Source organism: Trachemys scripta, chromosome 11 (genome assembly GCF_013100865.1).
Source record: "Trachemys scripta elegans isolate TJP31775 chromosome 11, CAS_Tse_1.0, whole genome shotgun sequence".
Classification (NCBI taxonomy): domain Eukaryota; kingdom Metazoa; phylum Chordata; order Testudines; family Emydidae; genus Trachemys; species Trachemys scripta.
Window position 1 is genome coordinate 11,560,750 of NC_048308.1, and position 27,259 is coordinate 11,588,008.

A 27,259-nucleotide genomic window follows, 5' to 3' on the forward strand; every position below is an offset into this window, starting at 1 on the left:
CAATTCTTGACACAATGGAGAAAATTCAGAGAAAAGCAAGAAAAAGGATTAAAGAGCTGGAGGAATTAAGCATAAAAATGTAGAGCTGGAAGGGATGTCAGAAGAAGTCACCAAGTCCAGCCGCCTGTAATGTATCAAGAAAGATTAAAAAGAACTAACGATGTAGCTTGCCTAAGTAAAAACTGAGTGAGAGATGCGAAAATGAAATAATTCAACCATGTAAACACCAAAATAGGCTTGAAGAATCATATTGTATGGTACAGGAGGGCATATATGTGTAACTATGAATCATGGAAAGTGTTCATTAATTTCATCCCAATGTATAAAATGCAATATCACAACCTATTAGGCACACAAAGCAATTAAAATAATAATATTACCTCAATGAGAACACAAAACTCTGAGTCAAAAAAGAAATTTCAGTCACAGCTTTACAATGTGACCAGAACATCAGTAAGTTCTAGTTCTGTTCTTCCCCCACAATGGACACTCTAGGACGGTCCGTGAGAGCATTCCAGTTGATCACAGCTGTCAGACTGGAGCATGAAATAGCCAAGAACTAAAGCACATAAGGTTTAATACAGAGGTTCTCAAACTGGGGGTCAGGACCTCTCATGGGGTCGTGAGGTTATTACATGGGGGGTCCCAAGCTGTCACCCTCCACCCCAGACCCCGCTTTGCCTCCAGCATTTATAATGGTGTTAAATATATTTAAAGGTGTTTTTAATCCATAAGGGAGGGAGTGTCTCACTCAGAGGCTTGCTATGTGAAAGGGGTCACCAGTACAAAAGTTTGAGAACCACTGGTTTAATAGATTAGTCATTTGCATCCAAACTGCCCCCCCCCCCCAAAACAAACAAACTGGAAGTCAGTGCAGTAAATGCAGAAAAGTGTATAATATGCTAAATATTTAAATTTAGTGTCAGGAAAGACTTCCTGACTGAGTTACATTAAGTTGTGGAATAGAGTTCTAAGGGAGGTGGTAATCTCCTCCCCTAACAGCCTTAGAATGAGACTGGAAAAAGAATTATAAGGCACATTGTAAAGCACAACTGTGTACTGACAGGAGGTAAATTAGATAACCTAATAACACTTGCCCACCTTTAATTTGTTAATGCAGAAGTAGAGCAGGAAACAATTTTAAAAAGTCACTGAAGAAAAGTTATTAGTGTTTAATATTTAAAAGCTGAACAACTAAGTAAAAGTGGAGGGAAGTACTTAGAAATAAAGAATGCCTTTCTACAATACCTGTGTTAAAAAGGAATAAAAAATTTTGTCCTGACAAATGATGGGATGCGAAGCCACACGTATTAGAAAGTTTTCCAAACCAATCCTTCGTCTTTCCACAAAGTCTGGATCCATGTTATCCGCTGATAACTTATGCCAAACAAACTCAGCCTGTGTGAACAGAATAGAATTAAGAGCAGCTAAATTCAGTGCTAAATGTAAGGCAAAGTGAGTTGAAGTTTCAATTTTCTTACCCTTTTTTCTGGCAAAGGTGGAACAACAATATGCGGATAGTTAACTAACAAATAATTCCTCAGCAACTCAAATTCACTGTATCGCCTCCAAAGGGAGTCTGGTGGAGAGCACTGTCCTTCAGTCTGAGACTCAACAGCTCTGAAAAATAAAATATCCAAACTGAGTGTTACTGATATTTTTCTAAGACCATCAATACAATTGTTACAATTCAGACACCTAATATAAAAAAATAAAATAAAAATCATAGTACCCCACTTGTGATTACTTTAATAATTTAACATTCTTCAGTATTTAAGATTATTTTTTTAAAGGGACACCAAGTTATTTCACAAAGCTACCTGAACTTTCTTTTAAACCTACTACTGGTATAAGTATCCCTCAAGATTTTTACATTTACCAGTAACTGGAAGATTTGAGATTCCCCCTTACCCTGTTTTCCTGTTTGTTTATTTTGTGCATTTCGCTTCACTCTTCAGAGAGTCAGTTAGGGCCCAATCCACCAAACAGTTATGCGTATGAGTAACTGTACTCATGCAAGCACAGTTATTACTCACAGCAGTAAGCACTGTGGGTTCAATCCTCTAAGGACCTCTAGCCCTCAAGTCTCACTGACTTCTGCAGAAGTCAAAGGCCCTCAGAACTTCACAGGAGTATTTAGCACCTTGCAGGATTCAGTCTTATGCTTGATATAAGTAATGTCTACACTACCCACATTACAGCGCGGCCGCGGCAGCGTTGTGATGTGGGCAGTGTAGACACACTTTATTGCTGAGGGAGAGCTCTCCCAGCGATAAAAAAACCCACCCCAAACGAGCGGTGGTAGCTTTATTGCCAGGAGCGCGGCTCCCAGTGATAAAGCGCTGTCTATACTGGCTCTTTCCAGCGCTAAAACTTTTGTCGCTCCAGAAGGTGTTTTTTCACACCCCTGAACGACAAACGTTTTAGCGCTGAAAGTGGCAGTGTAGACACAGCCTAAGTGTTCACTGGCTCAACCCCATAGTTAAAATCAGTTTTCCCTATTTGTTTGGATCTTCACACAGCAACTGTGGAGAAAACACACATTTTAAAAACACCTACGTAAGTGCAATTCTAAAGCCACAAAGATGTTTAAAGAGGCCTCAGAAATAAGTGTAGTACCTGAAAGATCTTTTAAGTTGACTAGACTTCAAGATGGCGTCCTTTTCATATTCAGAGGATTTAAGGATTTACAGTCCAAAAAAAACCCAAACCCAAAATAAAACAAACTGACTAAAGGAAGGGTAAGCAGGTACAACATACAAGTAAAGTAGTCAGCGCAATTGATTAAATCCTGATAATACAACCCTTCTCCCCCACCTCGAAAATATTGTATTTTGTTATTTTCATTAGATACATAATCTACCCCAACTGCCCCTCAGCTTTGCTATTATTAGTCAGTTAATTTCTTGATGGCATCATGGTAGAAGTGCATCTTCAGACGGGATTTAAATGTGGAAAAGGTAGTGGCTTTCTGAACCGGTTCTGAGGAGTGTTCCATGTGTGTAAAAAGCAGCATGGAAAGAAAGTGCAGAGATGGATGCAGGAGAAGCAAAGAGAGAGGAAAATCATGAGCGTTGTAGGAAGTAGTGTTGGTGACTTCCTGGCATTCTCTCTTTGAGTCAATATAGTAAGAGGACGTTGTGCAATTAAAAGCACTAGTTTTTTAGAAAACATAAACCTGAGATACTTACTACTAGTGATTATTGAAGATTCCATGTCTTTTTGCAAAAAAACAGTAAAGTATTTTTACTTTGGTGCATTTTGCTAATTTCAGTGTAATTATATTCTACATACAGATATAATTGGAAACAGTATTCCTCACTTCCTGTGATAAAATTTTGTACAGTGTTGTCATGCACATGTGTCATGCAACACAGCTGACTTGTTCAGTCCCAAAAGTGGCTGTATTTCAGTGCTGGGTTTAAAGAATTTCTGTATTACTACAGATTCTGGGATCCTTTGGGATGAAAAACAATATATACATATATTAATAATAAAATAATTATGTACTAAATGACCCCCACCCCCAACACACACAGGAAATTCCGCTACAATGCAACAGTACATATTAGAATTTAACCAGAAAGTATTACTGATATGTTGCTCACCTATAAACCACCATATAGTGCAGGGATCAGCAACCTGCAGCCCACAGGCCGCCCGCAGCCCATCAGGGTAATCTGCTGGTGGGCCATGAGACAGTTTGTTTACACTGTGCTGCCTGCAGCTCCCAGTGGCCGCGGTTTGCCATTCCTAGCCAAAGGGAGCTGCGGGAAGCAGTGTGGGCCGCAGGGACGTGCTGGCCACCGCTTCCCGCACCTCCCATTGGCCAGAAATGGCGAATCGTGGCTACTGGGAGCTGCGGGTGGCCGTGCCACCAGACTGTCAATGTAAATAAACGGTCTCGTGGCCCACCAGAGGATTACTTTGACAGGCCGCAGGTTGCCCACCACTGATATAGTGAAATATGCACATACAGAGAGAAACTCAAAACAGGGCCCCCAATGTGCAGACCTACAGTAAACTTAAAAATATCACTGCTTTTTATTAAGTGACCAAATTTAATTTTTCTAAGCAGCAGTAAATGCATTTTGGGAACTGCTGGTATAAATTTACAGTGAGTACTATTAACTCTGCCATGGGATTACCAGCTGTGAAGACTTAATGGTACTCGGCAGTACAGTGCACTGTTTCTTCCAGCAGATTTAAAGCTGCACAATGTCAAGTTTGAACCTGCTCCTATCCATTATTTCTAGCTGTGGAGAAAGATTTTTTTTAAAGGCATCTAAAGAACTAAGACAACCATTATCTGATTTTTTAAAAACAACATTCTAAGTTACAAGACTAAATTCCAATAATCTTACCAAAGCTACTTGGTACATTTTAAGACAATGAAGCTATATGATCAACATTTGAACCCTGAAAAACACAGCCCCATTATAAATATAAGAACCACAAAATCCTTGTTCTGTATGCTGTTTCAGCTCCTGTATTATACTAATGACTTAATCCAATGTTAAGTAAATGAACTTTAAGCAACAAAGAGCTAACCCATTATCATCCGTTACTTTAAGTCAATGATTCTTTCCCCATATGGGCAGAGCATGTTTTTAAACAGGATGCTTAAAGCATCCTTTTGATTAAGTAGCTTTACTCCAAATAACTGAAACCACACACACGATTTCCACAGGAAACAAACAAACAAAAACAAAAAACAAGAAGATTCTCATTCATAAACATTCCAACACACAAAACTGCTGCTGATTACAAATAAAACTGGACAAGCCCCACTTAAGCCAGAAAACACAATCAAATTGTTAACAGATGCCAAGATTTATAAAACAGATCTAAGTCAAACCACAGCTTTATCCAATAACATTGCCACAGCATCACAATCCATCTCCACTCTAAGGTCATGTCTACACTAAAAACTTAAGCGGACCTAAATTAGGTTGACTTTCATTTAACGCAGTAATTATTACGGTGATTCATGTCCACACTACCCTCTTTCGGTTGGTGGGGTGTCCTCACCAGGAGCGCTTCCACTGACCTAAGAGGGGCAGTGTGGGGAGCCTAGCCTAGCCTCCAGGGCTCTCAGCTTCACACTCCCTGCCAGAAGCCCGGCTAGCCTCTGGGGCTCTGCCTCCCCAGCCCTCTCTCCCCCCGAGAGCAAAGCATCTGCCTGGAATCTCGCCTCACCCCAGAGGGGAGCTGGGATCCTTGGCAACAATCCAGCTCGGAGCAGGGAACCAGCACGGGGGGCAGCCCAGCTGGGAGAACTTTCTTGTCAATTTCATGGCTCAGAAAAGACAGGGAACAGCCAATGTAAGTAACACAGTGTCTCCATGGACCCTGCATCACTGACATAAGCCCTACGCTTCTCATGGAAGTGGAGTTATGATGTAAGTGCCCTACTACACCGACATCAGTGGGAGTAAGGCTGTAGTGTGTACACTGACATAGTTAGGTCGACATAAGCTACCTTACATCGACCTGTGTAGTGTAGACCAGGGCTAAGAAGATGTGGCTGCCTACACAGTTGTACTCAAAGAACATACGCATTAGCTCAGCCCCTTGTAATGCAGGCATGAAAGGCAGTGCAGCACTCAGAGTTCAGAGCAAACATTTCTCATTGCATGTAAGCTGCAAGGTATTTTTCCTTAGGAGTGAGGAAAGAGGAATAGAACTTATTTCAAGACTATTTGAATTATAACTAGTACCAATGGTATTGCTGGTGACCAGTAGGTAAAAGAATTAGACCAGTACTAAGGCAAAACAGAGAAACTGACTTACAACAAAAGAACTTTAGGGTTCATCCCTGAGCTTTTTATGGAGGAGTAACTCCCAATGGAATTCAGCAAGTAACTCCCTGTTGATGACACTGGATAGGGATTGGGTCGTCTGCATTTAAACAATTTTAAGTATTTCAATATTAAAAACCTTCAGTTTGCGTGTTTTTAAAGCTGAAGATCATTTAGTTTACAAACTGTGGCCTCCTCCAATGATATTGTTACAATGGCTGTAACTGTCACTTAAGCAAGACTGCCGCCAACAAGATGCAACTTTATTCTAATTTGTGGTACAGAGGGAAAGAGAAAACTTTGCTGAAGAACTATATTGAAAAAGTGCCTGGAGCCAGCAGGCCACATTTCAATCTGTACAAAGTGGAGTAGATCAGCCACCACTCTGACTACCTGGGGAATACAGATTCCTGCATTAAGTGCTCTCTTGATCTGATGGATCTGTTACAGAGGGTGGGCTATATTGTAAGAGTGTGGAACACATTTGGGCCAGTCCTATTTTAATCCCTTTAAGATTTGGTTTAAAAAATTACTACAATTAATGATCTAAAGCAGATCCTCTTAACCACTTATAAGCACAACAATATTTACTGGACATAGTGTGTCGCATTTAATGTGGCTTTGGATTGTTTTGTTTTCCTAGATCTTCCTTCTACAGTTTAAGTTTTTCCATGCAAGCAGACTTCTGATCTTCATTGAAGTACTGGAGTATTTTTAAATTATACTGCCTCTAATAACAGAAGACACACATGTTCAATCTTTTGGGAGTTAATTCATTGGGTCTCAGAGGAAACACACTGTATGAAAAAGCATGTACGTACCAGACAATGTTCTTATATGTTTACTTCTTTAATGGCTCTAGAGGTCAAAATTCTGCTAAAAGCAACCCAGCTCCCTTACAACTTAAATACACTAAAAGAGCAAATGTTATTTAAGACAACTTCATAATTTTTTTAAAGGCCAGAAGGTACCATTATGATAATCTAGGATGAATTCCTGCAGAATATGGGCCACAATTCAAACTGTGGTCAAATTTACGCTGACTGTTTCAGGTCTTCTTCACAACCTATTTCTGAACATTTTTAGTAGGACTGTCAATGTTTCAAAATTAGACAGAAGTTACTCCATTCTTATTTACAAATTTCTGCTTATGATAGGGGACAAGAACATTACCCACTTCTTTTCACAGGCGGCTATTTGGGAGACAGAATGTCTTCAGGAAATTGTTGGTTTTTTGGGGGGAGTGCGGGGGAGAAGAGGAAGAGGGCCAAAAAACTGAGCTGAACCTCAAGCTGGGAAGTGTTTTTGTTACCTGCCAACATGATTTTGTTTTATTTTCTTGACAACACTAGCCCTTTAGGAAGAGGTCCTGCTGACTGCAATGTCCTCCCACCCCCTCGCTAAATCATTCCACAGGCTTACATAGCTGTAGATGATTTAGAGCATAAACCAATAGCTTTTCACCTTTGGGAAGCTATTCAGTGGCTGTTTCACAGCAACTCTTAGACAAAATCCATACTACAAAACCCACGTTTTTTTATATATAATCCAATCAACTCTCAGTGCTATTTAAGACCTGGGCTTACATCTCTCACTTTCCAAATAAGTGAGGTCTCTCAAGATCAAGATCAATAGTATCAGTGAGTCAGCACTGAAAAATCTGCACACCAGCTTGCACCTTTCAAGGATGACTCTGGATAGCAGTAGTCTGCAGCTGCAAACGCTGCTAATCCCTTCCCCAAATGAACCATGTATATGCTTTTATATCATCTAAAAATGTATCTTCTCACAGAGATACTAGAAAGTCATCCAGGCTTTGGTAATACTACATTTATAAAGGCTGCAGCTGGAATTCAGTATGGCTCTCCATCACTCCATAAGATAAAGTTAAGGAGTTTGTCTTCCATGTCTGGATCTGCCCTTAAATAATTAATAGACTAGAGCATGCTGCTTTTCCGCCTTGTTAGTCAGCCTTCTAAAATAATTGCTCTGTTATACCCAGTGTTGCCAACTCTCACAATTTTATCATGTGTCTCAATATTTGGTGTTTTTCTTAAAACCCCAGCTCCTGCAGTCAAGCGCCAACTTTCATTTTAAAAAAGTCACTAGCCCCCATGGTTGAGGAAAAGGGCCAGAAAACATGACTAATCTAAAGACTCATATCAGAAGGCAAAGAAAATGTACCCAGAAAGAATTATTTTAAAAATATTTCATGATTTTCAGACATGACTCATGATTTTTGAATGCCTGAAACTGGCAATACTATACATTTTCTATTAATTAATCAGGAGGACAATACTTCGACTTTCTTTAAAGCTTGCTTCCAAGATATCCATTCATTTAACTAATATTGAATTAAGACTCAAGACATCGAGTGGGATCACTTAGTATTATTTTACTCATGTCATATTCTATCGAGGCATTGACAAAATGGTCCAAGTCACCATAAGATTTGAATACTCTCATGTTAAGGACTGCAGCCTTCACATGACAAGAGAATCGTAGAATCATGGAATATCAGGGTTGGAAGGGATCTCAGGAGGTCATCTAGTCCAACCCCCTGCTCAAAGCCGGACCAATCCCCAACTAAATCATTGCAGCCAGGGCTTTGTCTAGCCTGACCTTAAAATCTTCTAAGGAAGGAAATTCCATCACCTCCCTAGGTAACCCATTCCAGTGCTTCACCACCTTCCTAGTGAAAAAGCTTTTCCTAATCTCCAACCTAAACCTCCCTCACTGCAATTTGAGACCATTACTCCTTGTTCTGGCATCTGGTACCACTGAAAACAGTCTAGATCCATCCTCTTTGGAACCCCCTTTCAGGTGGTTGAAAGCAGCTATCAAATTCCCTCTCATTCTTCTCTTCTGCAGAATAAATAATCCCAGTTCCCTCAGCCTCTCCTCATAAATCATGTGCTCCAGCCCCCTAATCATTTTTGTTGTCCTCCACTGGATTCTCTCCAATTTTTCCACATCCTTCTTGTAGTGTGGGGCCCAAAACTGGACACAGTACTCCAGATGAGGCCTTACCAATGCCGAATAGAGGGGAATGATCATGTCTCAATCTGCTGGCAACATTCCTACTTATACAGCCCAAAATGCCATTAGCCTTCTTGGCAACCAGGTCACACTGTTGACTCATATCCAGCTTCTCGTCCACTATAATCCCTAGGTCCTTTTCTGCAGAACTGCTGCCTAGCCATTTGGTCCCTAGTCTGTAGCAGTGCATGGGATTCTTCCTTCCTAAGTGAAGGACTCTGCACTTGTCCTTGTTGAACCTCATCAGATTTCTTTTGGCCCAATCCTCTAGTTTGTCTAGGTCCCTCTGTATACTATCCCTACCCTCCAGCGTATCTACCACTCCTCCCAGTTTAGTGTCATCTGCAAACTTGCTGAGGGTGCAATCCACACCATCCTCCAGATCATTAATGAAGATATTGAACAAAACCGGCCCCAGGACTGACCCTTGGGGCACTCTGCTTGATACTGGCTGTCAACTAGACATGGAGCCATTGATCACTACCTGTTGAGCCCAACTATCTAGCCAGCTTTCTATCCACCTCATAGTCAATTCATCCAGTCCATATGACTAACTTGATGGCAAGAATTCTCTGGGAGACTGTATCAAAAGCTTTGCTAAAGTCAAGGAATAACACGTCCATTGTCTTCCCCTCATCCACAGAGACAGTTATCTCGTCATAGAAGGCAATTAGGTTAGGCAGGCATGACTTGCCCTTAGTGAATCCAAGCTGACTGTTCCTGATCAGAGAATGCTCTATTATAAAGCTAAGCTCTAATCGATTCCCATGAGAATCAATATAAACTATGCAAGGGCATATTAAACTAGAAGCAGTTACATAAAAATGACACAGAAGGAGGCAAAGCTAGAACAATACTTCGTCTAGATAATACTTAGCCCTGCCATGAGTGCAGGGGACTGGACTGACCTTTCGAGATCCCTTCCAGTTCTATGATTCTAGAAGGCTGCAGAGGAGGGTCATTTGGACCAAGGACCTAACTGTTGTTTCTTCATTTCTCACAATACTCCCATAGTATCAGCTTTGGGGAAAAAAAAGGGAGGGGGATCACCTAAATCAATCCCTTACTTCCTACCCCTCAGCCCTCAACAGCAGAAGCACAAGCTTAGTCTACCTGCATGGAGAGAAGGAGGAATTACATATACTACTACAATTACTGGTTAAGACAGAGTACTTACGTTTGTGGAAGTAGTCTTATTATTTGTGTTCTGGTAGCACCCAAAGCCCCAGTCACAATCGGGGCCTGGTTGTGCTAGGTGCCATATACACATATAGCAAGACAGTCTCTGCCCTAAAAAGCTTACAATCAAACTGTCTTCTTAAATTGGTTAGTGCAATAAGTATAAAAGAGTAAACTAAAAAGGCAAAAGACAAAGGGTAGTGATCAGTATGAATGACACACATGAGATTAGTTCCCTTTTCTTTTAGTTTGTTATGGGGCAAGGAAGAATGGGGGGGGCAGAGAGGAACATAGTGAACAGGGGAAGCGAGCCTGGCAGCAGAGGAACTGTGAGCGAGAAGGTCACACAGAAAGTAACATCCAGATTTCAAGTTGTGAAAAGCTGCCTGCTAACATCGCAAGCATACAGACACTAGGGCAGCGTTTCTCGCATGCGGTCACCGGGGGCTTTTCTTGCGGCCACAGCCTCCTGGGCAGTGATTGAGGGGATGGGGGGGCAGAAGCAGCAATGGTTGGACCCTGCCCTCCTCTGGAGACTGGAGACACAAAAGCTGGAAGAGCAGGCAACAGGTGCAAGTTCCCCATCTTCCCAGGCTTCAGCCCTGAAGTGGCAGGCAGCAGGCTCCAGCCACAGGGCTTCGAGCTCCATTCCCCGGCCACAGGGTGGTGGGCTCTGGCCCCAAGCTCATCCCTGTATCACTCCTGGGCTCTGCTGCTTCCCGCAGTGTCCCATCACCCCTGGTCCCCACTGACTCCATACCCACCTCCCCATCCAGGGATTAACTTGTCCCTGGGCTTGCAGGGGCTGAGTAAGTCTGCTGTGAAAAGTAATATTTGTATTCTTGTTAATATCACTTTTCACAGCAGACTGAATAGCCAGCCAGTTTTTTTTTTTAAAAGCAACCAAAAAAAGCAGAAGAAACAAGAAAAAAAAGACAAGAACATGCGAAGCACCTTATTTGTGTTTCTATTCTGTTTAGGTCTAGTAAAGAATAGAGACAACTGTACATTATTTTTATTATTGAGTCTGCAAAAAATATCCTACATAAATAAATTACAATGATTTGGACATGTACTGTATATGTGCATATTTATTTGTTTTTCCTATAGTTAAGTATTTTAGGGAAAATGTCAGAGCGGCCACCAGCAAGAGTTGGTAGCCACACTTTGAGGCCACCAAAAATGTGTTGAGAACCCCTGCACTAGGGTCCTTGAGTACGCTTTCCCCATGCTCCCTGCTTCTGCTATTCCCAAATGTAGCTGGGGAAATCCCAGTTTCTTCCGGGGGCTGCCTCCACCATGGGAGGGCTTGCTCCCTCCTCTATACGTCTAGGGAGGACGAATTTTCCCACTCACAAAAGCCTAGGTCTGAACCCAGAAGCCAATGGACTGAATGCTCTCAGCCCTAGAAGTGGTCACTCCAGATTAAGTATCGAGGTATACTGACATGACAGTATTCTATGGAGATGACTACAGTCTCCAAAGCTTTAATCAGGCACCTCCGCAAGCATTAAATTCCTTTTACGTATTTTAAAAAAAGATGCAATCCTACAAGACTTATGCTTCTCAAGCCTATTATTCAACTAACTTTAATAATGGTCCTAAAGCATAACTCCTTAACTAACACTTACAGCCATTTGTAGTTCAAAATATTCTTTGCTGCAGTGAATAGTTAAAAGAGAAAACACCACCTCTACTTTCCCCCCCCAATTGTTTTGATAGTCCAAGAAGAAATGGATGATATGTAACTTGGAGAAATACACAGAACTAGAGTTTGAGTGGGATAAGACTGGGAAAGTAAGAGCGGATGCTTTTGCAGAGCTGTGATGGACAAAAACTGTACAAATCTTGATTGTGAACCTTCATTCACAGAATTGTCTTTTTCAATAAGGTACTAATGAGGGACTGGAATTTTGTGGGGATGGATTTGGGAGAAGCAGGCAAGATGGGAGAAAGCATTTTTTTAATCTTATAAAATATGTCTCCACCTGGCTGCATTATGAAGCCATAAAATGTCACCGATTACAAGAATACGTCTCCCGAGGAACTCGTTCCAAAAGAAAGTAGAAATTCACAGAGGTACTCATTACACTTAATACCTTCATTACCATCTAATTTTTGAGGTCACATTATGAATTCCATCATAAAATGCAAGTATTGTAGACCCAGCTTCAATTAAGATCATAATCACTTGTTGACATTCAATCAAACTTTTCAATTTGTTTTGGTTTTAAAAATACAATATAATGCTTGTACAATGTTCAGATAGGAAAACCATATGTTTCCCCTCAAAGTACAGTTCTAACAATACACTTTATTCATTGGCTGAACCAGCCTGCCTGGAAAAAATTAAATGACAAAAGTTAAAACCTTCAACTTTTACCTTCATAACTGATGTTATCATAAGTGATTAGGAGATTAGGTTACTCTAAAAGCCACATTCCTTTACCCTAATTCAAAGTGCCAATGTGAAAAATTTAGCTCATCTACTTAACTTCTTCCTATTTGCTATATAAACTAATGATCTGAAATGAGCCATTAAACAGCTCTTAATGTAATACAAAGAGAAATTACTGCATGAATCTTAAATGAGAAAGGAAGGAAACATATGAGCTTTATTTCCTTGTAAAACCAACAGCCACCTTCGACTGTTTAAGCTACATGGTTAGGTTTTGCCTTTGATCTTTCAGCATTTGAGCAATAAATGACACTGTTGCTCCACTGAAGCACACCGTGTTGATCCTCTACATAGATGCTGTATATGTGTACTCTTTAGAAGAGTCATGCAGTCCTTCCTTCACTACCTCTCCAAAAATGGATCTCTATACTGGGGTCTCATGACAAATAGAATCAGAACCATTAAGGTATAGTAATGTCAAACATCCTTTGCAAGTTACTGATCATAGTGTGTCAAAATACATTGATAAAAGGTAGTTTTGTAGGCAGAAGACACTTTGGCATCCCAAGAATCACCAACTGGGGGAAAAAAAAAAAAAACAAAACAGGGATAGCAGGGTTCATCCCCCTAAATCTCCTGAATAAGATTTTAGGACAAGGGTCAAGTCAACACATAGACTGAACCTGAACCTGTGCCTCCAGCAGTGGAAAGATATTTGAGAGAGGAAAAAAAAAACACACACACTTACCATGTTTAGTTTAGTATTATCTTAGAATTAGCAGATATTCTTACTTTACATCGTGAATAGTCATCCTGCCTAATGGAGAGATGTATACAGTGTGCTCTGTTACTTTTTTTTTTTTTTTTTAAGTAAAGCCTGCTTTCTACCATCTTTATAGGTTACATCATACCTATCTGGTCATATGCCTTCACTATGAAATCTGAACACCTATGTCAGTGCTGACGTACTATACTGCCCTCGTGGAATAATGCAGAATTGTGAAACTTACTTTATGTTCCATGGAGAAGACAGAAACCCTCACAATACTCTGGTGTAGGGGAAAGGGCACTGAGGTAGTAGCCAGCAGGCTATGGATTCCAGGATCACTTCTCTCACTATCTGTATTTATATATACTTTAAAACCCCTTACAGTTAAGCAATGGCTCCTATTCCAGACCCTAGGGGGAGGCAAGTATTATTTCTCCCATTTTACAAATAATTTAGCTGAGAGCTTACAAGATCATTTCTACCAGAACTAGAAACAAAACTTGGGTCAAAGCCATGCTGCCCCACTGGCTTTCCTACTGAATGCAACAAACTAAGGTACTTGGCTATCCTGTCTAACTACTCCACGCTCTTCCCAGAAGCAAGACTAGAATCCAGGAACCCTGATACCTGACTATTTGCTATGGTGGTAGAATGTTATGTGTTACAGTACTTTCCCCTCTACTGGCTGGTCTACATGAAGGCTAAAACTTTATACTTTAGCTCAAGTAGCAGGGGTCTGTATGTCTTAGGTTCAAACCCTGGCAACAACCCAAGTGACAGTGTCCTTATTGTTGCACATGATAGAAATTCTATTTTCCCAGTTTTCTTTTTAAGACAACTGGATTTAAAAAGAGAACCACCCTGGAACAGATTCTATGGTTAAAAGCCATTATAGTTTGTCAGTTGTGGCAATGTGGAACACAGGTGGGCCACATTTCATTCATCTGTCTCACATTTCAGTTGTTTCTACCAGACACTGGCAGGTTTGAAAGCTGCTAAAGAGAGCTGTCATCAAACAAAATCACTTATATCAACATTTTCAGATGGGTACCTAAAGCGCTTTTATTTAAATTAAAAGTTGCCTGATTTTTAAGAGGTGCTGAATACTTGCATTTCCTCCTGCATGAAGCAGGAGTTGCAGGTGCTCAGCATCTCTGAAAAATCAGGCAACTATTATTTAGGTACCTGACTTTTAGGCACCCATGTTCACCCTCGCTTCTCTCCCTCATTTGTACGATGTGGCTGGCATTTACCTACTTATCTCAAAGGGGTACTGCAAAGACTGATGTATGTTTATCAAGTGCTTTGAAGAGGACAAGTGCTCTGACAGTGATTTTATGGAAGCTGTGATATTGATATGCTTTCTCAGGACTGTTAGAAAATAGAAAAACGGAAGAAAAAAAGTTTTATCTGTAAGATCTACTGAGTCAATGCTAACAATGTAAACCAAGAATTTAAATAAAATGGGATCCTTTTGGGAAGTCTGACATCTGAGATGTGCTGGACTTTCGCAGCCTACAGTGCTGCAATGTGTTGTTAGAGAAAGAAATCCACACCAAGTTTTCTAATGGTCACTGATAAACAACAGATCAATAAGGAAATCCCATCAGATGATGGTGTGGGTGAAACTTTAGGAAAAGGATGTATGCAGTGAATTTTAAAGGAAGATGGAGATACCATCACTTGCATTTTGAAACAAACCAGTTAGTGGATTTCACTGACTCCCAGGGATAGTTCGAAACACATTAGGTCTTCTCGCGGCTCAGTTTGTACATGTGCCCAGCTTGCTATATTTCCAATAGCCACATACTTATCTTCCATTACCAAGGCACATTCATAAGAACGGCCATAGTGGGTCAGACCAAAAGTCCATCTAGCCCAGTATCCTGTCTTCCAACAGTGGCCAATGCCAGGTGCCCAGAGGGAATGAACAGAACAGGCAATCATCAAGTGATCCATTCCCTGTCGCTCATTCCCAGCTTCTGGCAAACAGAAGCTAGGGACATCAGCCCTTTCCATATTAGCTAATAGCCACTGATGGACCTATCCTCCATGAATTTATTTCGTTCTTTTTTGAATCCTGTTATAGTCTTGGCCTTCACAATATCCTCTGGCAAAGAGTTCCACAGGTTAACTGTGCGGTATGTGAAGAAATACTTCCTTTTGTTTATTTTAAACGTGCTCTCTATTAATTTCATTTGGTGACCCCTAGTTCTTATGTTATAAGAATGAGTAAATAGCACTTCTTATTTACTTTCTCCACACCAGTCATGTTTCTATAGACCTCCATCATATCCCCCCTTAGTCATCTCTTTTCCAAGCTGAAAAGTCCCAGTCTTATTAATCTCGCCTCATACAGAAGCCGTTCTATATCCCTAATAATTTTTGTGGTCTTTTCTGAACTCTTTCCAACTCCAATATATCTTTTTTAAGATGGGACAACCACATCTGCACGCAGTTTTCAAGATGTGGGTGTACCAGAGATTGATATAGAGGCAATATGATATTTTCTGTCTTATCTATCCCTTTCTTAATGATTCCCAACTTTCTATTCGCTTTTTTGACTGCCACTGCTGTATTCAAGTTTAGTTCACTCTTAGTTATTTGTATAATTTGACTTAAAAAAAAAAAACAACCACCCCATATTTAAAACCTGGACAGTGGAGGCCTTAGAACCCATGGATAATCGTAAATATAATGCAACTGTTACTGAATGTTCTTCTTTCATACTATTGTGAACTGAATTTTATTCCTTAGCTACAGAACATCAAAATATCCTATTATCTTCAGGCATATTGTGAAGCCCACTCAAATTTACATTTATGATGCAAGTTTAATAGCTTGCAATTACCTTTGTACTGGGAAGCCAGCACTCCTTGCAAACAGAATGGGATAAATCCACATTTTCAGTATTTGTCTGACAACTGTGTAATTGACCTTAGTAGTTGCTGACCACTGAATAAGAATCTGAATGGTAGCAAGCGGGAACGTGGGCAACGAGAGGCATCTCTGGCACTGGGAAAGAGCTGCGCAAGCAAAAATGATGGGAACTGGAGAAGGCATCAGCATGGTTTGGGGCTCTATAGAGAGACTAGAGTTGTGCTAACAATTGATTTTCCAGTTTGGCCGAACCAGAAAAAAATTTGTTTCAGGTCAAACAAAACATTTCATTCGACCCAAAATATTTCATTTGAAGGCTTTTCCTTTATAAAAGTGAAGGAAAAATCAGTCTGAACAGAAAAAGATCAAAATGTTTGTTTTGAAATTATTGAAATAGAATAGTTTTTTTCCCCCCAGAATTGTTTTGGTATTTTCAGCCACAACAATTCGTGAATTTGACATTATTTGCAAAATATTTTGGTCAACCTTAAATATGCATTTTTTGGCAAAAAAAAAAAAAAAAGTGTTATCTGAAAATTTTGCCCAGCTCTAACAGAGGCACACCAAAGTGCGCTTCGTATCACAGCTAGCCACTAAAACTATTTAGATTTTGCTCTTCCCTAGCTGTCAAATACAAATACTGGCAAAATGGTATTTTTTTCTGAACGAAAGATTCATCACATCCCTAACTTTAAGATAGTCCATTTTAAAGAAAAAATAATCCTATGGTTTCATAAATGCACATGTAACCAACTACCCAAAGCTGTAGTAGTGGGAAATATGTATGTTACACCCATAAATACAAATAAAGCAGGAATTTCTCTCCTGGAGCCTCTCTTTTAAGAAGTTAAACTTCCAAAGTGAGAGAGAACCTGTACTCTATTAGCATATACAGGCATGATGCACAAAAAAGATGTCATGACCTATTCTTAGAATTTAGCATAATATATAACAGGTATTTCTGCATGAGTAAGTTGTAGCTTTACAGTATCAAAACAGCCGCTTAACTACTTAACCGAGTGCCTCATATCATGGGAAATGTCACTTACGTTGTAATTTAAATTCCTCACAATATATTAATTTTGTATCTGTGTAAAAGATCATTAAACTTTGTTAGTTTCACAAAGTTCCGTGTAGACCTCGCCTTTCCAGATTTACTCATAAAATATACATACATATACATATATATGCTACTGATATCAATGGCAACAGGTACAGGACCCTATCTAGGGCTGGATTGTGAACCTTTTACTTTTTTTGAATAGCAGCGATCTCCACAAGCTGTCCCATTGATGGGACCACTTAGGGAATAAAGTGCTTTCCAAAGTGAGTAAAGGTATCAAAGTGACTCTTTGACAGGTGGAAATCTATCTTGTGAAAAAGTCTGACCTGTTTTTATTTACAATCGTTCACTACTGCTTGAACATTTAAAATTGCAAACAGTCTTCATTGCATAGACAGAAATGTGTTTGCCATATTTGCATTACGTATACAGTTAATAGCACTTGGTAAAAAAAACATTTAAGCAACAAAAACAATTTCCATTTAAAACAACAACAAAAGGATGCCCGAATTGGTACTTGGTAAGAGGAGTAGGTTAATTAAATACTTACTTTAAAATGCTCCTCAAAGAGGAAAACATTAATTTGATTTCATCAGTACCATTTTTTTTAAAAAAAAGATAAAATTTAGCATACAGCTAAATGCTATGAGTTTTGACTTAACTAGCACAATTCAAAATATATGAGATCCCTTTGCTTTCCTGTATGCCAAATAAGTCAAATCATTATTTTCAGCCACAAAATGTACATTCTGACCAACCACATTTCACCGAGAATCAAGCATGCATCAAGGATTTAACACAGTGTCAAAAAAATCTTTCAGATGCACCTTCCAAAAACCACAGGATGAACAGTTACCTACAATATGGATTAGAGCTGCTCATCCAGAGGGCATGTCTACACTAGCGGTCGGATCGACGGGCAGCGATCGAACCAGTGGGGGTCGATTTATCGTGTCTAGTATAGACACGATAAATCAACCACTGATTGCTCTAGCGTCGACTCCAGTACTCCACCCCAACGAGAAGCGCAAGGGGAATCGACGGGACATACCGCAGTGAAGACACCACGGTAAGTCGATCTAAATATGTTGACTTCACGTAGCTGAAGTTGCGTACCTAAGATCAATCTCCCCCCCCCCCGGAGTGTAGACCAGCCCAGAGTTTCTCTACCACTTTGTCACCTGCCACATTTTCACATAAAAAGTTGTACTATTTCCTACATAAATAGATCATTGTATAATTGAAAGCAGAAACTAACCCAGTTCTCTCACTGTAACTGCACTTGGACTCTAAATAGGAGCTTTAAAGAAATAATGTATAATCAGAAGCTATTCTACTTTAAAAAAAAAATAACTCATCTACTAACCTACATTCATCTTAGTTCTTATTACCCACCTTGTCTCAATGAGGTAAGCAGTGTAGGTTTCTTGCATGTTCATGGCATTTCTTCCAGTCCGTTTTTCTGCTTCTGAGACAGTGATCTCTATTTTCTTTGATAAACAATCTTCCATCATCTTAGAAGAAAAGTTACAAGGGTCACACAAGTCATTTAAGAAAGAAATATGTATCAATTCCTTCCTCCTTCTCCCCCCCATCCCTATCAAGAGACAAGTAGCCACTTTATTAGCTTTTCCCAATGTAATGCCGAGAATTATTTTATTATTTATCTTGCAGCAGCACTTAGAAGCCCTAGGCATAGATGAGAATCTCACTGTGCTAGCGATGTACAAACACAGAATGAAAAGACAGTTCCTGTCCCAAAGAGCTTACAATACAAAGACAAGAAACAACAGATGGATACAGACAGGTGGGGAACCACAAGAAAAACAGCAAGAATATTGGTTAGTATGAGTGGCAGGCAGCAATCTCAGCACATCAGCTGTCTGACCACTGTCAAGTTGTTGTAGGCTTTATGTTAAAGGAGTGTTTTAAGGAAGGATTTGAATAAGGTCAATACGATAGCTTTGCACATGCTTATAGGGAACTCCTCCCAAGCATGAGGGGCAAGACAAACAAAAGCATAAAGGTGCTTATTTGAAAATATAACAAGTGGATGATGAAAGTTGACATCAATGGTAGAGTGGAGGCAGGAGGCAACATCTCAATAGCATATGGTAGACTGTGAATGGCCTTGAAAATGAAAACCAATTTATGTTTGATGTGATGCAGAAAGGGGAGTGAGTGGAGGGATGCAAAGAGAGGGGTGATCTGATCAAAGCAATAAGATACGAAAGTGATTTTTTGCAGCAGCATTGTGAATGGACCTGTGTGGGGAGAGACTGCATTTGGTGCTCTACAGCAACTAACCTCTCCTACTCTACTCCAAAATGTAATCCTGCAGCTCCTAATTTTTCAAGTGAAAGGTTCATGCCATAAGCAACCTTAGAAACTGCAGAAAACCTCAGCTCTCATGTAGAAAGAAATGTATGCACATATAAAGACACCTTCATCTACTGGAAGTTGCAAAAGGTGTCAACAGAAAACAGATTTACCGTACATACAAATACAAATGCCTTTTTCTTTAGTGGGGGTTCTGCTAAAAGATGGTTTTATCACTGAACTTTTGGAGGGGAAAAAGTTTAATTGCTACAATATGAACGACCAGAGTTAGACGATACAGCAATAAAAACCAATGGCGGCTGGCCTAAACTCGCACTCCCTTTGGAGCTAGCATTGGTGAAAGACTTTCAGGAAATTACCAGTATAGAAAAGCAGAATGTGGCATTTGTTGAATAGGGCAAAATTCTACACAAGAGTTTAAGACAAACTATAACAAAAAACAAAAGCCTTGTTCTACTGAAACTACATACTCCCTACGTAAACTCACCCTGAAAGTTGAATTTGGGTGAGTCACTGACACTAGCACCTCTACCTCTTGGGTGATATTTAAACAAGTGCTAGATGTGCTAGTATCAGTGTCCAGCCCAAATTCAACTTGACTGATTTCAGGGAGTTTATATGGAATCTGGTCAGGACCTTGGTTTGACATTTCAGCCAAGAGACCGACCTAGATGACAGACTCACAGTAGTGGTGTTTTTTTTTTTTTAAGTTGCTATAAAGATATATTGTAAAGCGATACATATGAGCTGTCCTACCCAGCATTACATGCTGGAAACAGCAGAATGTGGTTATGTAAATTATGGTCTACGACCAACAAAAATATTCCAGGAAATGGTATATTTGAGGAAATGTAGAAAAAAAAAATCTTGCAAAGGATGTGCTAGCAATCTTATATTATACATGCACGTTGCAGCACAAGTTTCCAAAAGCGCTCTGTATCATCCAAATGAGGAGCAGGCTGTAAGGCTGAAATAGAGGCCACAAACCCCGTGTACCTGTTCACAGATTATTAAGCCAGAAGGGACCACGCAGTGATCATCTAGTCTACATAGGCCATCAGACTTTCCTGAATTAATTCCTGTTTGAACAAGAGCATAACTTTTAGAAAAACATCCAATCTTGATTTTAAAAATGGTCAGTGATGGAAAATCCACCACAACCCCTTATAAATTGTTCCAATGGTTAATTATCCTCACTGTTAAAATGTGCACCTTATTTCCAGTCTCAATTTGTCTGGCTTCAACTTCCAGCGATTGGATCTTGTTATACCTTTGTCTACTAGACTGAAGAGCCCATTATCAAATTTTTGTTCCTTATGCAGTGGATACTGGGGCCACTGGAGGTGCGCAAACATGGACCATCCCCAGTGTATCCTTTTGGGTCAGTCACTGGAGACATTTTCTACAACACATAAGGGTTGTGTAAGCACTCGCCCCGCCGCCTGCTGAGTCGCCAGGGAGGCCACGCCGCAGCCGAGCCGCCGGGGGTGGCAGGGGACAGTAGAACCCCAGCACTAGTGATGGGTGCTGGAGCCTTCTCCCTTCCCATTTTGTCACTGATATTTTTAGTAAAAGTCATGAACAGGTCACGGGCTTCCCTGAATTTTTCTTTATTGCCCGTGACTTGTCCGTGACTTTTACTAAATATATTTGTAACAAAATCTTTACTAAGCATAATTAAAGCCATCTCCTATTCCCCACACTTCCCATCACACCCACACTCAACTCCTTTAATCAGATCACTTAGAATTATAGGGTCTATATTATTTGTGAAAGTGATACTTTAGAAGCAGATTATGTAAGTATCAGCCACCCTTGAAAGAGTGCTATTTAAGAGTAACTAAAGAATGAACAAACAGAATTTTTTAATATTTAATAATCAGATAGTGACCCTTCCACAAGGCATCTGTCTCAGGCAGCTTTAAATTTCCTACCATATCCCTGCTGTCCTGAGGCTTTGTGTCATCTATAATGAAGAAGTTACTTTAAGACTCTAGAGCAGAGTTTGCAAGTCTCCTCAAAGGACTTTTACATTCCACCTTTTGAATGAAATTCTTTGTTAATAGTTTTCATAAAAACGAGATTACTTAGAAAGTGACAAAGAATTTTAAGATCCTAGTCTGACAATGCAATAAAGGTCTATATGTAGAGTGAACTAAACATTCTTTTGCGACTACAGTACGGGCCTACATCTACTACAACAGTTTATGTGACGTGCCCTGTAGGTTCAGCCAATTTTCAAGCCACTATTAGAGAATCACATGGATGAGAGTACCAGGAACACCTGGGTACGTCTTAATTTTGCATACATATAGCTAACACTTATTTTCCTGTACAACACTAGTTTTCATTTATATAATTTTTTTTGTTAAAACAGTTTCTCTAATATAGACAGGGCCAGCTGCGCAAAGTTTGTAGTATAAACTCACCTGAATACTGATAAGTCACCGCAGACTACACTATGTGAGCCATGAAAGTAGACTAGGTGTGTCATTAAACCATCATTTTGAATCGGTTTCCTAACAGTCATCCCAATGAAACAGGTATGCCATTTATTAGGAGCCAACAAGATGCATTCCAACCTATTTTAAAAGTTGTTTTAGTATCTTTTTAAAAGATATGACTATCAGGTAAGACCATCAGTGATAAGCTCCAAGTTATCACTGCTCCAACTCCTTTACACAAATTTCTGTTTTATTTAAAAAACAAAGAAAATTATGAATATACATAGGTTTGGTGGTCAAAATTCACTGTTAGTGGGAAGAAATGTGTGAGCAGAGGCGCTCAGAAAGAAAAGTCTAATGTTATTTTAATATAATTCTGTTTGTTACAATACCTTTCTACTGTAACTTCCACCCAAGGGTCTAAAAGTGCTTCACATGTGCTAGTGAGTTTAGCCTCAAAACGCCCCTGAGAAGTAGGTAAGTGTAATCCCCATTTTACAGATGGGAAAACAAGGCATGTCATAGAATCGTAGAACTGAAAGGGACCTCAAGAGGCTATCTAGTCCAGTCCCCTGCACTCATGGCAGGACTAATTAGCTAGACGAGTGCTTCTCAAAGTCGGGCCGCCACTTGTTCAGGGAAAGCCCCTGGTAGTCCGGGCTGGTTTGTTTACCTGCCGCGTCCTCAGGTTTGGCCGATCGCGGCTCCCACTGGCCGCGGTTTGCCGTCCCAGGCCAATGGGGGCTGCGGAAAGTGGCGCGGGCCGAGGGATGTGCTGGCCGCCCTTCCCGCAGCCCCCATTGGCCTGGAGCGGCGAACCGCGGCCAGTGGGAGCCGCAATCGGCCTGGGACGGCAAACCGCGGCCAGTGGGAGCCGCGATCGGCCAAACCTGAGGACGCGGCAGGTAAACAAACCAGCCCGGACTACCAGGGGCTTTCCCTGAACAAGTGGCGGCCCGACTTTGAGAAGCACTCGTCTAGCTAATTAGTCCTGCCATGAGTGCAGGGGACTGGACTAGATAGCCTCTTGAGGTCCCTTTCAGTTCTACGATTCTATGACATGCCTTGTTTTCCCATCTGTAAAATGGGGATTACACTTACCTACTTCTCAGGGGCGTTTTGAGGCTAAACTCACTAGCACATGTGAAGCACTTTTAGACCCTTGGGTGGAAGTTACAGTAGAAAGGTATTGTAACAAACAGAATTATATTAAAATAACATTAGACTTTTCTTTCTGAGCGCCTCTGCNGGACCGCCAAGGGCCTTCCCTGAACAAGTGGCAGACCGACTTTGAGAAGCACTGATCTAGACCATTCCTGACAGGTGTTTGTCTAACCTGCTCTTAAAAATCTCCAATGATGGAGATTCCACAACCTCCCTAGGCAATTTATTCCAGTGCTTAACCACTCTGACAGTTAGGAAGTTTTTCCTAATGTCCAACCTAAACCTCCCTTGCTGCAATTTAAGCCCATTGTTTCTTGTCCTATCCTCAGTGGTTAAGAAAAACAATTATTCTTCCTCCTCCTTGTAAAAACCTTTTACATACTTGAAAACCGTTATCATATCCCCTCTCAGTCTTCTCTTTTCCAGACTAAACAAACCCAATTTTTTCAATCTTCCCTCATAGGTCATGTTTTCTAGACCTTTAATCATTTTTGTCGCTGGTCTCTGGACTCTCTCCAATGTGTCCACATCCTTCCTGAAATATGGAGCCCAGAACTGGACACGACACTGCAGTTGAGGCCTAATCAGCCCAGAGTAGAACAAAAGAATTATTTCTCGTGTCTTGCTTACAACACTCCCACTAATACATGATGTCCACCAGAAAGATGTTCGCTTTTTTTTTTTTTTTTTTTTTTTTGCAACAGCGTTACACTGTTGACTCATTTTTAGCTTGTGGATCACTATGACACCCCGATCCCTTTCTCTCCTAAGTGGAGTACTTTGCATTTGTCTTATTTACTTCAGATCATTTTTCCAGTTTGTCCAGACCATTCTGAATTTTAATCCTATCCTCCAAAGCACTTGCAGCCCCTCCCAGCTTGGTAACATCCACAAACTTTATAAGTGTACTCTCAATGCCATTACCTAAATCATTGATGAAAATATTGAACTGAATCAGACTCAGAATTGATCCCTGTGGGACCCTACTTGATATGCCCTTCCAGATTGACTGTGAACCACTAATAACTACTCTCTTGGAATGGTTTTCCAATCACTTATGCACCCATCTTACAGTAGCTCCATTTAGACTGTATTTCCCTAGTTTGTTTAAAACGTTATGCGAGACAGTATCAAAAGCCTTACTAAAGTCAGGGTCTTTCAACCACAATTTGAGGACTTCAATAACTCAGACATAGGTTAGGGGTTTGTTACAGGAGTGGGTGGGTGAGATTCTGTGGCCTGCGTTGTGCAGGAGGTCAGACTAGATGATCATAATGGTCCCTTCTGACCTTAAAGTCTATGAGTCTATATACCACATCTACCGCTTCCCCGCTATCCACAAGACTTGTTACCCTATCAAAGAAAGCTATCAGGCTGGTTTGACACTATTTGTTTTTGACAAATCCATGCTGACTGTTACTTATCACCTTATGATCTTCTAGATCAGAGGTGCGCAAACTACAGCCCACGGGACCGTCCTGCCCAGCCCTTGAACTCCCGGCCAGGGAAGCTAGCCCCCTCCCCTGCAGCCTCAGCACACCGTGTTGCCAGCGCTCTGGGCAGTGGCCTGCGAGCTCCTGCCGGACAGCGCTGCAGCATGGCTGGATCCGGCTGGGCAGCGTGGCTGCCAGTCCTGCTGCTCTGAGCGACATGTTAAGGGGGCAGGGAGAGGGGCGGTTGGATAAGGGGCAGGAGATCCCAGGGGGCAGTCAGGGGATAGGGGATGGTTGGATGGGGCAGAGGTTGTGAGGGGGGAGCAGTGAGGGGACAAGGAATGGGGGGGTTGGCTAGGTGTGGGAGTCCGGGGGGGGGGTGGTCTGTCAGGGGGGCAGGGGTGTGGATAGGGGTCAGGGGGGTTGGATGGGGGCTGGGGTCCCAGAAGGGGGCTGTCAGGGGTGGGGGGTCCCATGGGGGGGAGCAATCAGGGGACAAGGAGTAGGGGGGGTTGGATGGGTGGGGGGATTCTGAGGGGGGAAGTCAGGGGGCAGGGGCTAGGCTGTTTGGGGAGGCACAGACTTCCCTACCCGGCCCTCCATACAATTTCAGAACCCACATGTGGCCCTCAGGCGAAAAAGTTTGCCCACCCCCGTTCTAGATGTTTAAAAATTGATTGCTTAATTATTTGCCCCATTATTTTTCCAGGTACAGAAGTTAAGCTGACTGGTCTGTAATTCCCTGGGTTGTCCTCATTTCGATGGGCACTGTATTTGTCACAGATGGGAAGTCAAGGCACAAAGATTTAGCTTCTACAGTAAATAAGGGGCAGCCACTCTATGCAGCACTTATGGCAAGCACAAATCAGATATGAGCAAAAAAAGGCAGGATCTTAGCACCTAGGGTGACCAGATGTCCCGATTTTATAGGGACAGTCCCAGTATTTGGGGCTTTTTCTTATACGGGCTCCTATTACCCCCCACCGCCATCCCGATTTTTCACACTTGCTAGCTGGTCACCCTATTAGCACCACAGGAAGAAACGTTACCTTTAGTAGGAGCAATGATGTATTTGTGACATGGGCGGGAACTGGGGAATCAGACAAAGGTTGGCATTACAGAGAGAGGGGGAAGATTTTGCAAAGGGCAACACAAGGCACAAGCCAGCTAGAAGGGAAGGTGGCAAAGGAAGCTCCATTCACGGGCTAGCGAGCCGTCTGGAGAAGGCTTTAGAAGACCAGGCGGAGGAGCTGCCCCTACAGAGCCATTCACAAGAGGGCAGGTGATTTGGGGAGAGGCACTTTCCACCTGTCGCTTCTCTACGCGAAGCCGGCCGAGGCTGCCCCACTGTCCGTGCCCCGCTCTGCCCAGGCCGGGCTCCTCTCTCCCACCCCCTTCCACCGGGGAGCGCCCGGCCCCCCGCGGCTGCAGCCCGCTCCACGCTACCCTCTGCCCCGAGCGGCCGCTCCCAGAACGGCCGCCAGCGGCAGGAAAGAGCGGCGCTCGGCAGAGGCGCCTAGGCCGGAGCGGAGCCCGGCCGCCTCCTCTTCCCCAGCCGAGCCGGGCCGCCCCGCTCGCGGGCCGCCCGGCCTCCTCACCGTGCCCGCTGCTCCTCCGCCGGGTTCCTCCTCCGCGGGCCCGGTGCCCGGCTCAGCCTCGCCCGCCTGGCAGCTGTCGCTAGCGCCGAGCGGCTCGGCCTCCGGCCTCTCCATGGGGATGGGGGCTCGGCTCCCCCTCCGCGCAGGCGCTCAGCCGCGGCGCCTCCCGGCGCTGAGACCGGCCGGCTGGGCAAACTCATCGCAGGGCCGGGGAGACCCGCCCCGTGCCTCCCCCCGGCTCCTCCTGTCTGTACCCCGAGAGGATCCCCCGCCAGTGACCCGGAGTAACGGGGTGCAGCCCCCAGCCCCCCGCCGCTAACCCACGGGGAGGGCCCAGCTGCACCCTGGCCATGGGAGTAATCAACAGCACCAGCTGTCAGTAAACGTGCTCCAACTGCAACAAACTAGTAATGGTGCGGGTGATAAAATAAAAAACTCATAATGCGTAAAATAGAATATTTATTAATCATGCAGATTGGGGAATAATTACTGATGATTCTGATCGCCTGTCAGGGATCAATTAATAATATGTTAACAGCGAGCACAAAACAGCTATCAGTTATTATTCATGATTGAAATGTTGGCATTGTTACAGTCATCCCTGCTCTGACTCTACAGGAACAGAGTAGCTGGTCAACTGCGATAGCAATTGGGGATTTATAATTGCATTACTAAGCATTGTATTGTACTGTTAGTCATTTTTTGTATTATTGTTCTCATTATTTCATTGTTTTATTATTGGTAAATAACAAAATAGCTGCTACTGTTAGTTGTTAAGAGCTGTGTGATATTGGCAACATATTCAGTGGACCGTCCCTCTAGTCTGACCACCTCACTCTCACTTTTGAAGCCCTCTGCTAAGTGCCTTTTCTGAAAGGGAACAGGCAAGCTTCTGCTCCTCCGGTTTATAAATGTTCACAGTTTAGCTACTCTTGTATCTTTCCTCCAAACTGTCTCCATCGCCTCTTTGCCCATTTTTCAGATAGGCACCTTCATGCTTTCTTCTGTTTTACCCCTTATACATGGACATACCCTTCATGAACTAGTCCATAAACCCTGTTCTACAAATCCCTGCTCAAAACCCACATCTACCATGATACCTACAGGAAAGTACCAACTGATAACAGCTAGGTACATGGCCAGTAGAAGCT

General features: G+C 42.0%; 1 protein-coding gene across 2 annotated transcripts in view; it reads right to left on the reverse strand.

Annotated features, from left to right (window-relative positions):
* Positions 1-26,262, reverse strand: part of SNX4 (sorting nexin 4) — a 56,073-nt gene extending 29,811 nt beyond the window's left edge. Inside the window, exons 1-4 of one of the 2 annotated variants that reach the window (XM_034785302.1) lie at positions 26,109-26,262; positions 18,525-18,643; positions 1,482-1,620; positions 1,249-1,398 (exon numbers count right to left, since the gene is read on the reverse strand). In XM_034785302.1, the coding sequence (XP_034641193.1) occupies positions 1,249-1,398; positions 1,482-1,620; positions 18,525-18,643; positions 26,109-26,222 (522 nt within the window). In that variant the 5' untranslated portion in view covers positions 26,223-26,262. The remainder of the gene's footprint in view (positions 1-1,248; positions 1,399-1,481; positions 1,621-18,524; positions 18,644-26,108) is intronic. The other variant, XM_034785303.1, reaches the window with a different exon arrangement.
* Between the last annotated feature and the right edge of the window lie 997 nt (positions 26,263-27,259).